Source organism: Acomys minous (assembly GCF_964271855.1).
Source record: "Acomys minous genome assembly, chromosome: 13".
Lineage (NCBI taxonomy): Eukaryota > Metazoa > Chordata > Mammalia > Rodentia > Muridae > Acomys > Acomys minous.
This window is the reverse complement of record NC_140495.1, coordinates 27,321,543-27,338,019: the sequence shown is the minus strand read 5'-3', so window position 1 is coordinate 27,338,019 and position 16,477 is coordinate 27,321,543. Positions and strand designations below refer to the sequence as shown.

Here is a 16,477-nt window from a genome sequence, read left to right as displayed (position 1 = left end):
TAAAGACTGCTGAGAAAGAGAGTTAGTCTTCCCCATGGGTGAGGTCCACTACTGCTTATACAATACCAAGAGCTTCAGCCCTGAAACCATATCAACACAAGCAATACTAAAACCAATGCAACAGAGTGTGTGTGTGTGTGTGTGTGTGTGTGTGTGTGTGTGTCTACAAAATCAAAGAAAAAGAGGACATGAATTTGAGAGGAAGTCAGGAGGTGGAGACACAGGAGGAACTAGAAGGAAGAAAATGATGCAATTTTAATTAAACATTTTAAAATTAAGAAAAAGTAGGTGAAGTTGGGAGGAAGGGGGATGTAAGAGGAACTAGAAGGGGAAGAATAGAGAATGGATTTGATCAAAATGTATAGACACAATGAAATCTCATTTGTTTTAAAGGTATTTAGCACATTTAGTTTATTTTTATGTGTATGCATGTGAAGAACAGAACACATGTGCCAAAATGTGTGAAGGCCAAAGAACAACATAACAGAGCCAGTCCTCTTTATCCACCATGTAGTTCCCAAAGAGCAAACTGAGGTGGGTCGGGTTTGGTGGCCAGTGCCCTTACAACTTGAGCCACCTAGCAGGCCAAAGAAACATTATTGTAATGAAGTCTTCATCTGTACAATTCAGAAGCAGTTTCCTTCTGAAATCTGATCTAATAGGCCTTCAATTGATTCATGTAACTCACTTGATTCATAAATTTAAAAGGTAGGGGTGTTAATTAACTACAACCTAAAATACTGAACTCTCAAAGTTTTTTTCTTCTTCCTAAAATGAAAAGTTAACAAATTACTAAATTAAGACTTTGGAGTATAGTAGAGAAACACTGAGGACACCTATATGAAGGTTACATTAAAAGCCCTCTGAAAGGTAAGCAGCTAATAACACAAAAGTCAATTTCTCTCTCACTTTTTAAGATTTCTATTTTATGAGTGTTTTGTCTGCATGTACATATATGCACCGTGTGTGCCTGGTACACAATGAGATCAGAAGAAAGTTGTCAGATCCCCTGGAACTGTAAGTCACCTGTGGGGTACTGGGAACTAAACCTGGGTCCTGGACAAAAGTAGCAAGTGCTCTGAACCACTGAGCCATTTCTCTAGCCCCAAAAGTCAATTTTTCAAACAGATTCAAAATCATCTTTTCCTCAAAAAAGAATGAAAAATGTCTTGTCATCGTCATTCAGTGTCACTGGAGCAAGCTTTGAATTACATAGAAATTAGAGTAAAAACACAATTTTAAGAAACAAAATTTGGCCAGGCATAGTGGCACACGCACTTGGGAGGCAGAGGCAGGCAGATCGCTGTGAGTTCAAAGCCAGCCTGGTCTACAAAGCGAGTCCAGGATAGCCAAGGCTAACACAGAGAGACCCTGCCTCAAAAAAACAAAAATAAACAGAATTTGTAGCCAAGCATGGTGGTACACACCTTTAATCCCAGCACTTAGGAGGCAGAAGATGGCAGATATGACTGAGTTCAAGGCCAGCCTGGTTTACAAAGTAAGTTCCACGACAACCAGTGCTACAGAGAAAAACTTCTCAAACCCAAGAAGAGGAGAAAAAGTAGAAGGAATGAAGAAAGGAAGAGGAGAAAGAAAAAAAAAAACAACAACAACAACTTTTGTTTAGATCTAAAGGTATATTTGGATACCCAAAAGAGAAAATGGCAAAGAAAAGTACTGTTTACTCAAAGGAGCAATATAATATTTTATGTAAAAAATAGGTTTTTGCTGAAGAAAAATACAAGAAAAAGGCTATTTTAAGATACGTTGTTCCTATGAAATGTACATCAGAGAGGAAAAAATATTATTTATGCTTAGAAAAAAATAAATATGTGATCAAGCAGGGCATAGTGGAACCATTTCTTTAATCCCAGCACTCTGGAGGCAGAGGCAGGTATCTGTGAATTCAAGGCCATCCTGGTCTACATTAAGAGTTTCTGTCTTGCTGGGAGTGGTGGCGCAAGCCTTTTATCCAGCACTTGGGAGGCAGAGAGAAGCAGATCACTGAGTTTGAGGCCAGCCTGGTCTATACAAAAGAGTCCAGGACAGCCAAGATAACACAGAGAAACCCTGTCTTGAAAAAAACTAAAGAGTTTCTGTCTTTAAAAAAAAAAAAAAGTATGATCAGTGCTTAGTGCTGGCTGATGACAATATTTTCTGAACTTTTTCACAAGAAAAATTATTTAAGTTGTACACTTTAAAATAGTGCTAGGAATGGAACCTAGGGACTCACAAGTGCTAAACAAGTACACTAACTTGTATACCTACCTCAAGAACATTTTAAATAGATTTTAAACACTAGAAGACTCGGGAATGCTTTATAATAAAGAACTCATTTCTCAGGGGCTGCGGAGATAAGTCATTCAGTGAAATGCTTAGTCAATGAGGACTTAAGTATGGATACACAGCACCTATGCAGACAGCCAGTGGTGGGGTATGTCTGTAACCCCAGCACTGTGGGTCTGAGGCTCAATGGCTACCTAGGCTGGCAGAATGAAGAGGAACTCTAGATTCACTGAGGGACCCTAGTTCACAATAAACATGGTGGCGTGACTGAAATAGATGCCCATGTTGACCTCTGGCAAGCTGCTTGCACCTGCACACGTGTGCGTACAACATATACACACAAACATAAAAAACCTCTATGTTCATGATTGTCCTGGGAATCCACTTATCCAAGCAACTACTATCATCTATCTCCATGTTTCAGAGAGGGCATAAGCTCTCAGAACAATAAGACTGCATCCTTTTTATACTGCGTATATGTGCATGTTGTGGGTAGGTGGGTGTGCATGCCAAGGCATGTATGTGGAGGTCAGAAGACAACTCTGTAATTTCTCTCCATCCACACGTAAGAGGCTCTAGGAATCCAACTTGTTTCTACGTTTGCACAGCCAGCACCTCTACCTACTGAGCAATGTCAAGAGACCTAACGACTATCTTAAATGTCTGAATATTTCTAAGTAACTCAATAAACATGACAATAATCAGCTGACATTCAAAATGTTTATTTTACAAATAAAAGTAAACACCTTCAATGAAACATCTAATATGAGCTACACATTTTTCTTTGGATAAATAGGAGTTTATTGTTAATAAACAATATTAATTCAAATAGTATAAAATGAAACAAAGCCAGGCTATGGTGATGTACGCCTTTAATCCCAGTGCTTGGGAGGCAAAGGAAGGCGTGGCTCTGTGAGTTCAAGGCCAGCCTGGTCTACAGACCTGGTTTCAGGACAACTAGAGTTACAGAGCTAGACCTTGTCTCAAAAAAACAAAAAAAGGAAACAAGTACAAAACCACCATACTCAACCAAAGACAGAGTAAAATCATTAGCCGTCCCTTGTCATCTTTAGCAATACTCACTCTTGAGAGATTCTGATGAGGAGAATCACAAAGGCTTTCACGGGCACTTTCATTCCTATAATTGTGTTTTCTTGGGCTTTTAGGTCGTGTTCGACTTGGCATATCACTATCTGAGGGTCCAGATGCATCCATCTTCAGATAAAGTTTTAAAAATGGTTTCAAAAGTGACATCCACAGTACTAAAAGCTAGAATTAATCCAGTGTCCACATACTGACAAATTGCACTTATCTAAAAATACATTATTAACAATACCAAGTTCATAAGTAAATTGCTTAAGAAGTTCTCAAAAACTCTGACTTGCCCTTGAAAGCTCAAATATCACATTGGAAACATTTGTTACTCCTTAAGTAACAGGTTTTTCCCCCTTCACTTTCAAGAAATTATCTGTCAAATACCCAAGTCAGATAACAAGTTTATATATCAGTTATTCCATTAAATAAGAAGGGTAGTTCATTAAATGGAACTGCATCATCAACTCAGTCGCCCTTACTACAAACATCAGACTCTAGTTAGTAGGGACTTTGTGTGTACTTGTTTCATCACAAAGGATATGAAAATGAAAGACCCATACATGAGTTGAGTCTAAGAATTTTACCACCTCATTAAAAATAATACTCTTTTTTTTTTTTTTTGAGTCAAGATCTGTTATAATAGTAAGTCTGCTTCAACTTCATGATCCCATGATCTTCCTGTTTTATCCTCTCAAATACTGGGGTTACAGGCATGGCCCCCACGTAGGCTCACCCACTGAAACATTCCTAAGCTATAAATTTACTGCACAGGATGGGACTGAATACAACAGTGTCTCTGAATACTTCAGAGTCACTCCCTTGATGCATGCTTATGTGCCAATAGTTTGCCTATCAGTTGCTTCTGCACCGTCAGGGAAAATGTCAACACAATGAAAAAGGCAAATAATGCCTTGGTGTGTTTACAAAAGGGGTTTTATTTTGAACCACATGAGGCATGGGGGTGGGGGAGAGAGCACATATGCACTTGTTCGCGCATGAATTTGGAGACCAGAGGTTTGGGGCCAAGTATCTTCCTTAAGTCACTTGCCACCTAATTTTTTGAGGCAAGGTCTCTCACTGAACCTGCAACTCAACAGTTGATCGACGCTGGCTGGCTACAGTGCTCCAGGACTCCATTCCCAGAACAAAGATTAGGTGAAACCTGCACCACCATGCCCAGTTGTCACACAGGTACACTTTACCTACTGAGCCATCTCCCAAAGCCACCATTACAAAATAATTCTGAGTTCACGGACTCCCAATGATTTCAACAACTTGTAGTATGAATCTACACCGCATACATTGAGTATTGCTATAATAAGTGGAAAAAATATTTATTGATTACAAAATGCCAAAAAACTTTAAACTAAAAAGGTTATACACGCACTAAGAAAACAAACAAGTCTGCCTTTCTAATATAGAACATTGTACCATAATGAGAAAGAACCAACTGACATGCTACGGCAGCTGATTTGCAGGGATTTCAAAATGCAGGTACAATGCGCAGCAAGAAAAGGGTCGTTTATGTGTACAGAATTTTGTAAGCATAATAAAAAAATTTTTTAAACATACACATCAAGTTTCTAACATAACCGGAGGGAGTTTATGCAAACAAAACCCAAAGGAAGACAGAATTAAATGTTCACAGGTATAACTGCACTCATTTATCATGTATCTCGTATATACATAAAGAGAAAAATTTTAAAGGAAAAAGGAAAGGTTATCTTTTATACTTACATGCGCATCTGAAGATCCAGATGAATGAACATCTGATGATCGGCTCTACAAGTACCAAAACAATCAAAGTTAATATTTAAAGGATCAGAAAATTCTTTCTACATTGTTTCTTATGCTGCGGAGATCTAATGTTCCTCAGCTTTCAGCCACTGCTTTTCAGCTAATGAAACTAAACAGTGGCACTCTCTGGCTTACAAAAAAGTTGTGATCTAAGGTAAATGTGTTAAGTCAATCATTTAAAATTAGCAATGCATATTTCCAAATATGACACAAATGCTAATGAAAAATCAGAAATACAATTATCTTTTCATAGTACAGGCTGAAAGCAAGAACCACTATTTGTAATGAAACACTTGTACAAAGACTTCTCACAAGCCCTAGCACTGCCCAACAGCAACAACCTCTTACACACTGACTATCCTCCCTCTCTCTAGTCACTCAAGCAAACCTGAGTAACAGGCTGTCACAGCAAGAATGCACACACATTCAACCTTCACAGCCTAGCAGAAAGAAGGCACAAGACTCATTGCAGAACTAGTTCAAGGTAAAGAAAGTCTCAACATCAAATTTCCTAACAGCTGTCATTTTCAACTGGCTATATAAGAGCTGCTTCTGCCAGGCTGGTACATACTGCAGTCATTAAGACCCGGCACTTAGGAGGCAAAGGCGGGACTATCTCTGTGTGTTTGAGGCCAGCCTGGTCTACAAAGTGAGTCTCTGAGCCAAGGCCACATAGTAAGACCCTGTCTCAGAGAGAGAACAAACGCACTAGGCAGCTATTTTTTTTCCTTTCCCCCTCCCCCCCACCCCCGCCAACTTCTGGCACAGAAAAGAACTGTCTCCAAATAATATCACTTTTTACTAATATCAACTGTTAAAGTTTCACATATTTTTTCTTAAATGACACGTTTCAGAGTATACAGGCTTGATGAGTATTATTTTAATTACCTCATCTACAACATTTACTTCTCTAAAACCCACTGTATTGAGCCTTAAGCAAATACTAGTAAGAGGCAGCAACCATTGAGGAAGCCCCCGCACCACCATTTTCTATTTTTGTCCTCAATTTTTATTGCACTTTCGCCTGTAAATTTTCTTCTCTCAGCCAATCTTTCTCAAAAGTAAAGAAAAATGGGAGGGAGGAGGAGCCATCTAAACTCTATGAAACACACCTTGGAATCTGTAGTCATCTGGAAATTTTAAAATCTAAAACAACAAATACCTACTTTTACGAAAGATAAATTCAGCCAAGAGGTTAATAGAAAACACTTTCCAATACACTAATATTAACCCTCTAGATAACAATAGTATCATAAAATATCTGGAAACTAACTTTACAGTCTCCTTCCCACCCCCACCCCCACCCCGAGCAGAAGACCGAAAAATATCACAAACTTTATGAAAATATTCATCCATCCAAATTATTTTGTGACGACTCATTCCTGGTCAGGAAACACAGTATTAAAACCATATTAAAATTATTCAAAATTATTTATATATGCAATACAACTTTATTCAACAGCTCAAAACCCCAAAGGAGAATCTTTCCAAGTCGCAAGGGGACTGCCAAAATAGCCCTGGGGCTTACTTAGAAAGCAGCTGAAAAACCAGCTATCTCTTTAATCTATGTGCCGTAACCAAAATGGCCTTTTCTAGGATTTCTTTTTGCTTTTATTTCTAAAATTTAAAAATAAAAGCCACCAGGTACTCTGCCTGTTTCCCCATAACTAAATCTTTTCAGATTCCAAGACACTTGTAGTCTAATCATCTAGACTGTCACTTAGGGCCACTAAGACAGTAGTAGGTAAAGGCACTTGCCACCGAGTCTGATAACCTGTGTTCAATCCCTGATCCATATGGTGAGAGAGAACCAGCTCCCACAAGTGGTCCTCTGACTTCCACTCGATGCCTGGCATGTGGGCTGGGCTTGAGATGAGGTAAATAACAATATAAAACCAAAAACTTTAAAAGGTTATCACTTAACTAACTGTCCATCAAGTTGGTAAATAACCTCAAAACCAAAGGTAACCAGTTCAAACTTTAAATAAAGCAGCAGGACGTGAGAAGACGAATCAGCTGGTTTCAACTAAAGTATGTCAATGGTCATACTTATTGCAAACCACTTGCCAATGATATGCTCCCCAGCATTCAGATCAGAATAATTTCAAGTTTATGATAAAGAGATGCAAATTGAGTCTCGTAAGACTTTCTACTTTATGTGCACGGTATAAGTGTGTGTATTAGGAAAGTCTAATGCCCATGAACAGAAATTAGTTCTCTCTTCTACCACCTGAGTCGCAGGACTGAAGCCAGGCTTGACAGCAAACACCTTTACCTGCTGAGCCACACCTCTGGCCTCTTAAACACTAAAGAAAAAAAGACCGTTGAAACAATGTGGTTACACCACAAGGGCACATCTGGCCAGGCAAATCTTAACCTGGCAGGGAAAGGAAGATTTCTGGGAAAAGCTTCTAAGAAAGGATGTGAAGATACCTGAAGTAATCCTTCATAGAGCCAGCAATGCAATACTCTCTAATTTCTGGGCCTCCAACCTTCAAGTTCTTTCTAATCCATTATTTTGGGATATCGCTCCCAAAAGACTTCCCAGTCCCTCTAATTTTATTTCCTGCATTCAAACTCCTCCACACTTTAGCCCAATCGTTGTCTTTCCAGTCTTAGTTCCTTTTATTCTCCCCATGCAAGTGCACTGTATCAGCAACAACTGATTTCCTGGTCAGTTACTGCCTTCATCTGTTCTTTCCAATGCCTCAAAATATAACCTTCAAAACTCTACTCACTGCTCAAAGCAATCAAATTCCACTAAGCTCTGGACAGCTCCGAATCTCCATTCAAGAAGGCATCATTTCATATTCTTCCAACAGTTCTGCCTTGTTCTCTTATGGGTACTGACCTTCTCCTGCTACACAACATGCTCCCTCAAACTCGGGAAATTGTTTAAAAATTTGTATCTTGGCCAGGCGCAGTAGTGGTGCACGCTTTTAATCCCAGCACTTTGGAGGCAGAGGAGGAAAGCAGATCACTGTGAGTTGGAGGCCAGCCTGTTCTACAAAGTAAGTCCAGGACAGCCAAAGAAACACAGAGAAACTCTGTCTCAAAAAAAAAACAAAAACAAAAACAAAAAATTGTATCTCAGCATCAAGCTCAAGATCAGGCAAGAGAAGCAGCTTCAGTGTAACTATTATAACCTGTCTACACAAGCACCTCCACAGAAACCTGCACTCTAGACTATACATACCACTCTGCCTCTCATTAATAAGTAGCTATTCAAGCCAAACCAACTTTTCGACTTAAAACAACAAAAACCATACATACTTAAGAGATGATGGCTCTATGGTTAGAGAGCACTGGCTACTCTTCCAGAGGACCTGGGTTCGATTCAGGGCACCTACATTGCCGTTCACAATCATCTGTAACTCCAGTCCCAAGGATCTAACACCTTTTTCTAGTCCCAAGGATCTAACACCTTTTTCTAGTGCACCAGGCACACACATGATGCACAGACACATATGCAGGCAAAACACCCATACACATAAAATAATTTTTAAAAATTTTAAGAGCATTAAAACATTCTGTATAGTATAGTTAATTATTTATTCATACCCACAAATACTATCAATATAAGAAACGCTTAAATACATGTTTAATGTCTCTAAATTTTCTTAAAAGTTGAGAACCAACCTATAACTAACAATAGCCTCAAGTGTTCTTGGCTTTCAGAACTGTTATTTCCGAGCTGAAGCTGTACCTCAGTGACAGAGAATGCACTCAGCAAGTGCAAGGCAATAGGATCAATTCCCACCAACAACACAGTTTAAGAGGCAATCTGAAATATTAATTTTAATTTTTTCAAAAATGTCCTTTGTAGAAAGGGTTAGAGAAACAGATGTCTTCAACTTGTACACTAAATAAATGATCTCTTCATCCACCTGCCACTAAGGCAAATGGCTATATTTTCTAAGGTTACTTTCCAAAGGGAAGAGCTTCGAAAATAGAAGCCAAAAGAATTGAAAGATACGATTTTAGCAATCAGTCCAGTGAGATAGTATTTTTAACACCAACGATCATAATCTTGCAACAGTGCTGCAGGCTCAATAAAGCAAGATCTAGAGCAGCAATTCTCAACAGGCTATGGGTTGTGACCCCTTTGGGGTTCAAAGGGCCCTTTCACAGGGGTTGCCCAAGGTCATCAGAAAAAACAGATTTACATTACAATTCATAACAACAGTAGTAAAATTATAGTAATGATGTAGCAGCAAAGTAAATTTATGGTTGGTGTCCCCACAACATATCACTGCATCACAAGGGCTGCAGCATGAGGAAGGTTGAGAACCGCTGATCTAGAGAGACGGCTCAGTGGTTTAGAACACTTGTTACTCTTGCAGAGGAGCCAGGATACTCAGGTGTGTCTATAACTTGTAACTTCAGTTTCAGGGATCCAACACCTTCTTCTGACCTTGACAAGCACCAGACATTCACATCATGCACAACAGACTAACATTTATATACATAAAATAAAATAAACCTTAAAAAAAATGGAGGAGGGGAGATGGAGACATGGCTCAGCAGTCAGGAGCACTTGTTGCTCTTGAAAAGAACTGAGGCAACCATTAGTACAAGCATTACTAAACCCAGCCCCAGGGGACTCATCAGCCATCTTCTCACCTCCTTGGACATCAGACACACACATGATGTACATACATTCAGACAAAATACTCATATACATGAAATAAATAGATCTAAAATCAAGTCTAAAACATAAAAAAAAAAAATGGGAGCTCAGAGACCAAGAATGTAAGTCCATTAGTAGAACGTTTGCCCAGCATGCACAAGGCCCTGGGTTTGCTCTTTAATACTTTAACTACTAGAGGAGGTGACACATGTCTGTATTCCCAGCACTAGGGAGGTGGAGACAGAAAGATGAAGAGTTCAAAATCATCCAAAGCTACATACTTTGAGGCTAGTCTATTAGGTCATTTCTAAGAAAAATGAAGGAGGGAGCAAGGAAAATAGGGAGGAGGGAGTTTGTTTAATCTGGATATGATGAACAGGCCTGTAATCCTAGCATTCTAGAGACTGAAAAGGGCCCAAGGCCAGTCAAGTATACACAGTGAGGACAAAGCCAGCCTGGGCTACAGAGTAAGATCCTGTCTCAAAAAAAAGGGGGAAGTGGTGTCATACTTCCTACTTCCACTCAAACACAACCAACCACTAAAATAAGTTAACCATTTTATATTCTAAGATAAAGTTGCAATCATGATGTATTAAAAGTTCAGTTTCAAGCTGGTAAACTATTTTTCACACTTAAATCTCCATGTAAAACACACACATGGTGGCACATGCCCTTAATCCCAGCACTTGGGAGGCAGAGGCAGGTGGATCGCTGTGAGTTCGAGGCCAGCCTGGTCTACAAAGCAAGTCCAGGACAGTCAAGGATACACAGAGAGACCTTGAAAAACCAAAAAAAGAAAAAAGAAAGAAAGAAAAAAGAAAACACACACACACACACACACACACACACCACACGTACATCAGAAATAACAAATAGGAATATCAAGCCTTGAGTAGATTCTAATATTACTATTTTTTCCTAGTAATCAGCCTGTCAGTTCGTACTACATGTTCAAAGAGTCAGTAGTTCCTGATTTATTCATTCACCTCTATAAGAATGGTGGTGGGGGGGGGGTAGTGGGGGGGTGGCAGGGGGGGGTGTTGGGGGGGTGGGGGGGTTGGTGGTGGTGGTGGTGGTGGTGGTGGTGGTGGTGGTGGTGGTGGTGGTGGTGGAGGAGGGTGCTGCTGCTGATGGTGGTGGTGTAGTACAGCAATTTCCCTCAAGTTCCACCTCCATGTGGGAGAGCAGATTTGAAGAGACAGAATATTCTAAAGGAAGGTGAACATTCCATCCTGCAGAGACACTTAGAAAGTAAACAATCCACAGGCTTCAGGAAGTCCCTGAAACTAACCAGGTACTCTAGACTCCTACTTCCTCAAGAGAATATAAGTAATGAGGACTGCTAAGAGACTCTCAGCCCAGCCAAGCCACCTCCAACAGACCAGCTAAGCTACCCAGAAGACCCTCAGACAAGCTGAGCTCGCCGGAAAAAGCTCAGGCCAACTGCAAATAGCTAATTTTGAATCATTTCTGTTCCTACAAATAACCTTTATTTCATATTCCTATAAGTAAACCTAAATAAAACACATTGGGTCACCATGTTGGACTTCGCGAGTGTCCTTACTTTGGTCTGCCTGTCAGTTCCCTATCTAGAAAGTAGACATTTGTTCACATCTCCCCCAGAAAGTGTTACACAAGAGATGATTTTAAAGGCACTGGAGCAGGCAAAATGACTTACCAGGTAATGGTGCTTGTTGCCAAGCTTGACAAGTACTATCTCCAGACCCAAATGATAGAGGAATAAACCAACTCCTTCAAGCTGCTCACTAACTTCCACACAGGCCCACACAAAAATAGAGTGCATTTTTGAAAAGAGAAAGAAAAAAACAGGTACTGCCACTGCCATAGAGTGAATTTAGCATTGTCTTCAAATCCACATTTGTATGAACACGGAAACAAAATATGGTCAAAATAACAAAGTTTTTTCACTTCATTTTTTGTTTTTTCTGTTCATTTGTTTGTTTCTTTGTTTGTTTTTCAAGACAGGGTTTCTCTCTCTGTAGCCTTGGCTGTCCTAGAACTTGCTCTGTAGACCAGGCTGGCCTGGAACTCACAGAAATCTGTCTGCCTCTGTTTCCCCAAGTGTTGGGATTAAAGGTGTGGGCCCACCACTGCTTGGAAAAATAACAAATTTTTAATAAACTCGCTTTTTTAATGTTTAGAAATATCTCAGTTCTGTCTTCCCACTCTGAAACAAAACTACAATATGACTCCAAAACCCCTCCTGAACTCAAGCAATACTTTAGTAATAAGAAAAAAATGCAATAGAAAATTTTGTTCATTTCTAAAATACATACTCAGTATCTACCAGGAGATACTAAAATGAAAAGTATAGAACAACCCCATACAATAAAAGGGAACGTAGGAGGTCAGCCCCTCTATCAAGTCCCCTTAACAGGGACAACCATATAGACTGTGTATATCACTTGATTATACATACATAAAATTAATTATAAAGCTAAAAGCTCTAGTGGTTTATGTATTTTGTAATTAGGAAGTACTAATGGGTCCAGAAACATGGCTCAGAGAATACAGGCACTTGCCACACAGCCTGGAGACCTGAGTTTGAGCCTCAAAACCCACTTTTTTCAAGACAGGGTTTCTCTGTAACAGCTCTGGTTGTTCTGGAACTTGCTCTGTAGACCAAGCTGGCCTCAAACTCCAGAACCCACTTTTTTGTTGTTGTTGTTTTGTCTTGCCTTTCAAAACAGGGTTTCTCTATGAGCCTTGGCTGTCCTAGAACACACACACACACACACACACTCACACACACACTCATATTCTCTTCCTCTCTCTCTCTCTCTGTCTAGACCAGGCCAGCCTAGAACTCACAAAGATCACCTGCCTCTGCCTCCCGAATGTTGGGATAAAAGGCATGCACCACCACTACCCAGCTGTCCTCTGACTTTTACATATGCACTGTATCATGAGGATACAGACACAAACACACACACACTTTCTGTAAGACAGACTTCACCACTGCCAATGGCAAAATTCCTCTATCTTGTACAAAGGTAACATATTCTTTTATATCTAGAAATGACTAACAAACACCTCTATCCATACTGATGGAAATGTAACTACCAAGGAAAGGGCACGAAACACAAGTATCTATTTATTTAATGTACAGCATAGAATACAAGGTAAATACCTCTTATTTCCAGAAAAAAATGAAATCAGGTCATATTAAAGCCTAGAAATTCCAAACACTGTAGTACTAGCCAAAATGGTCTGATAATCTAGTTATGTCTGGATTTATATTTGGAAAAAAAAAAAACCACCAATTGGAATAGTCATTATGACTTAAGAATCCAAATCACAGGATCACTGTGTACCCGGACATTTTGAAAAGTGCTTCCTAGCTCTTTAAAAAAGAAAAGGGAGCTGGAAATGGTTGACATACACCTGTAACCCCAAATTCTGGGGAAATGGAGGGAAGAGCCAATGTTGAAGGTTATAGTGCAAGCTCAAGCCTGTCTGGGCTACATGAGGCCCTGTCTCAAAAACCCAGTAAGCAAGATGGGTGGATGACATACAGCTTTAGAAACTGAACTAAGGTTTACTATACATTTACAGACATTAACTCAATCTTTATATCAGCCCTATAAAAAAGATTTTATCTCCAGCACTTGGGAGGCAAAGGCAAGCGGATCTCTTTGAGTTCGAGGCCAGTCGGTCTACAAAGCGCCAGAACTACAAGAGAAGCCCTGTCTGGGGGGAAGGGGCAGATTTTATCTGAGAAAAATTGAGGCTCAAGAGATTAGGCAATCTACCTCAATATTATCACAAATATACTTAATTACCAAGTCAGGATTTGGCTTTTCCAGACAGGGTTTCTCTGTGCAGTGTTGGCTGTCTTGGACTTACTTCGTAGATCGGGCTGGCCTCCAACTCAGAGAGATTCCCCTGCCTCTGCCTCCCAGAGCGCTGGGTTTACAGGCCTGCACCACCATGCCCTGTTCACCCAAGTCAGGATCGGAATCAAGAGGTCTTGTTTTCAAAGCCTATAACCTTGCCACATAATTACAGCACTTCCACACTAATAGAGAAATTGTGGCAAAGCTATGAGTCTAAATATTCCCTTTACAGACACCATAAGAAACCCGTTAGTGACATCTAAAGGACTATAAACTGACGAAAGTATTCATGGAAGAAACCTGACAAGTTAGTTACTACTCAAAAGGGAGCAACAACACTTTAGAGTCATGAGAAGTATTCTTTAAGACGGAAGCCTGAACGCATACTTTGAAAAAAGCCTCCCCCTGCCCCCCAAACAGGGTTTCTCTGTGTACACAGCTCTGGCTGTCCTGGACTCACTTTGTAGACGGGGCTGGCCTTGAACTCACAGAGATCCACCTGCCTCTACCTCCCAAGTGCTGGCATTAAAGGTGTGCCCGGAAAAGTTTTCAATGTATCCAGGCTTCAAGGGGATACATACGTAATACTTTGAGAAGAAAAAACAAGGAATAATTATGGATGTGGCTAGCTTTAAGAACAGCCCCCTAATACAGTGAGAAGCCGTTCTTGTCATGGGTCTGAAATTTAGACTGGCAGCATGAGGTAGCCTTCATTTATCTTCTCCCCAAAGAAATCCACTGGAGAGAAAAGGAAACTGACTTACAGTGTAAGTTTGGGGTAAGCACACCCCAAAACTGACCCCCTACCATACTTTCACCTAACTACAGAACGTCTAATAAGGCCACTGCTATTTGCAAAGGAAATAGAGTAATTCGGCAAAATGAAAAAAAAGAAAGAAAGAAAGAAAAAGAAAAAGAAAAAAAAAACACAACTCAGCCTTATTAGAAAGAGAGCAAATAGACAATGTGTTATTTCTCAAATCAAACAGCAAATACAAGCTGATCATGGTACACTCTGAAGTCCTTACTCTTCCGTGTTTCCCAACTCTTGTCTCTGCCTCTAAAGCTTCACAATTGTTTTATGGCAGTGCTTACATCTTAAAGTTCGGGATGAGAATCTCAAAGCAAAATACAAAAAATAAATTTTTTTTTTTAAACGCACTGGCCAAAATGGCAACTAATACCAGATGTTAACACAAACCTTACTAACGTTAAACTACTTTTACGGCTCAACGGTTTCCCGAGCAGCGCACAGGGTTCCCTATAAACTCAAATGCAAGACGCTCTTCTCCAGGTCTATTGTAGTTTTTTTTCCCTTTCCAGTGGCAACCCCACATAGTGATGGAGACCCCAAAGTCTGCGGCCCTCAAAAGCGGTGTTCACTTTTCATTCCCTAAGAAGTGAGGGAGAAGCCACATGTGGAGGGTGACACTAAGCCAGGGGACACAGAGAGCGGCTCGCTCCGCACTTGCCACCCCCAAGGCTATCCACAGGCGGATCTCTCTCTCACACACACACACACGCGCGCGCGCGCGCGCGCGAGCGACGGTCCAGGCTAATTTCCTGGAAGGTGTGAGAGAAACTGAGTAAAGCCGGGAGCGAGTGAGATCCAAACTAAGGAGGAGGGAGAGAGGGTGGCGTGAGGGGGTGGGGAAAGAAATAGACATTTAAGACCCGGGAACCTTCCCGCCTCTCCCAGGCGCTAGTCCCCGGCCTCCGAGAGCAGCGGGCTGCGACACAAGGACGTCGCACCATTATCGGAATCAACTGGTCTGACCCTCCCGTGCCGCCCCCCCAAAAGCCAAACGAGGGGCGAGCCGCGCTCGCCACCGCTCCCCGGGCACGCTAATGTGGGGCTGAATTCCGGCTGGGACGGACGCGCGCTCTCGGGCCTCTCAAGCTGCGCACCTTGGTGCAGCGGTGCCGGGCCCACTGTGGCGAACAGGCCTTAGCCCCCTCACCCCAGTAAGTTCTCGAAGGCCAGGGGTTTCTGTAGGCCCCAGACCACAGCGAAGAACCCACTGACCGACGGTGATCTCCAAAGAAACTACCTTTGAACTGGCCTTCTGAGATCCGCCTGGCGTTTTGTCGGCCATCTTGAGCTTTGCTCCTCCTTCAGCGGAGGCAGCAGCGCGGGTGAGTCGAGCGCCGAAAGAGCCAGGTACCCGGCGGAGCGCGCCAGACGCCTGCCAGGCTGAATAGCCGAATGCCGAAAGGCAGATCTCAGCAGCGCCGTACCGCGTGACTTCCGCGTCACGCCCCCTTCGTGCGCCCCGCCCACTCCTCTCTCTTCCGGTGAGGTGCTGCGTCTGGTCGCGTCACCGGGCCGCGGAATTTAGGGAATCTCCTTGACCCGACTTTCAAAGCTAACTGATTTTTCAGTCGTTTTTCTTACTAAAGCCGACCGGGTGTGAGATGCGAGTGGCTTCTACTTCCTGAGTGGGCAAAGGAAGCTGCTCCTTTAAAAAGAACTTTGCGGTAGCCACGTGGGCCGAGCGTCTCGGCTCAGAAAAATAGGTCTGACCGTCCAGACACTTGTTTGCGTCACGGCCCCTCGCGGCCACAGACCTTGGTGGAAAGGCAAATTTGCAATCTGCTCATGTGAACGTGGTGATCAGTGAGAAAAGAATTGTGACCTGAGGGTAATCGAATAAAAAAAACTGTTTAGTACCTGCAGAGACCAAAAAATAAAAATAAAAATCATAATATAGACGCTGTTCTAAATCGAAACATATGTATACATTTTTATTATTGCCTATTCATTCATTTATATTTGTTGTTATTGTGCAGTGCGGGCACGCCCTAGCAACGG

The 16,477-nt window shown here is 41.4% G+C and overlaps 1 protein-coding gene across 4 annotated transcripts in view; it reads right to left on the bottom strand.

Annotated features, from left to right (window-relative positions):
* U2SURP (U2 snRNP associated SURP domain containing) overlaps nt 1-15,894 on the bottom strand; it is a 57,561-nt gene extending 41,667 nt beyond the window's left edge. Inside the window, exons 1-3 of one of the 4 annotated variants that reach the window (XM_084751743.1) lie at nt 15,717-15,893; nt 5,119-5,163; nt 3,370-3,501 (exon numbers count right to left, since the gene is read on the bottom strand). In XM_084751743.1, coding sequence (XP_084607869.1) covers nt 3,370-3,501; nt 5,119-5,163; nt 15,717-15,761 — 222 coding nt within the window. In that variant the 5' untranslated portion in view covers nt 15,762-15,893. Of the gene's footprint in view, nt 1-3,369; nt 3,502-5,118; nt 5,164-15,716 lie in introns of all 4 variants that reach the window. The other 3 variants (XM_084751746.1, XM_084751744.1, XM_084751745.1) reach the window with 3 other exon arrangements.
* Between the last annotated feature and the right edge of the window lie 583 nt (nt 15,895-16,477).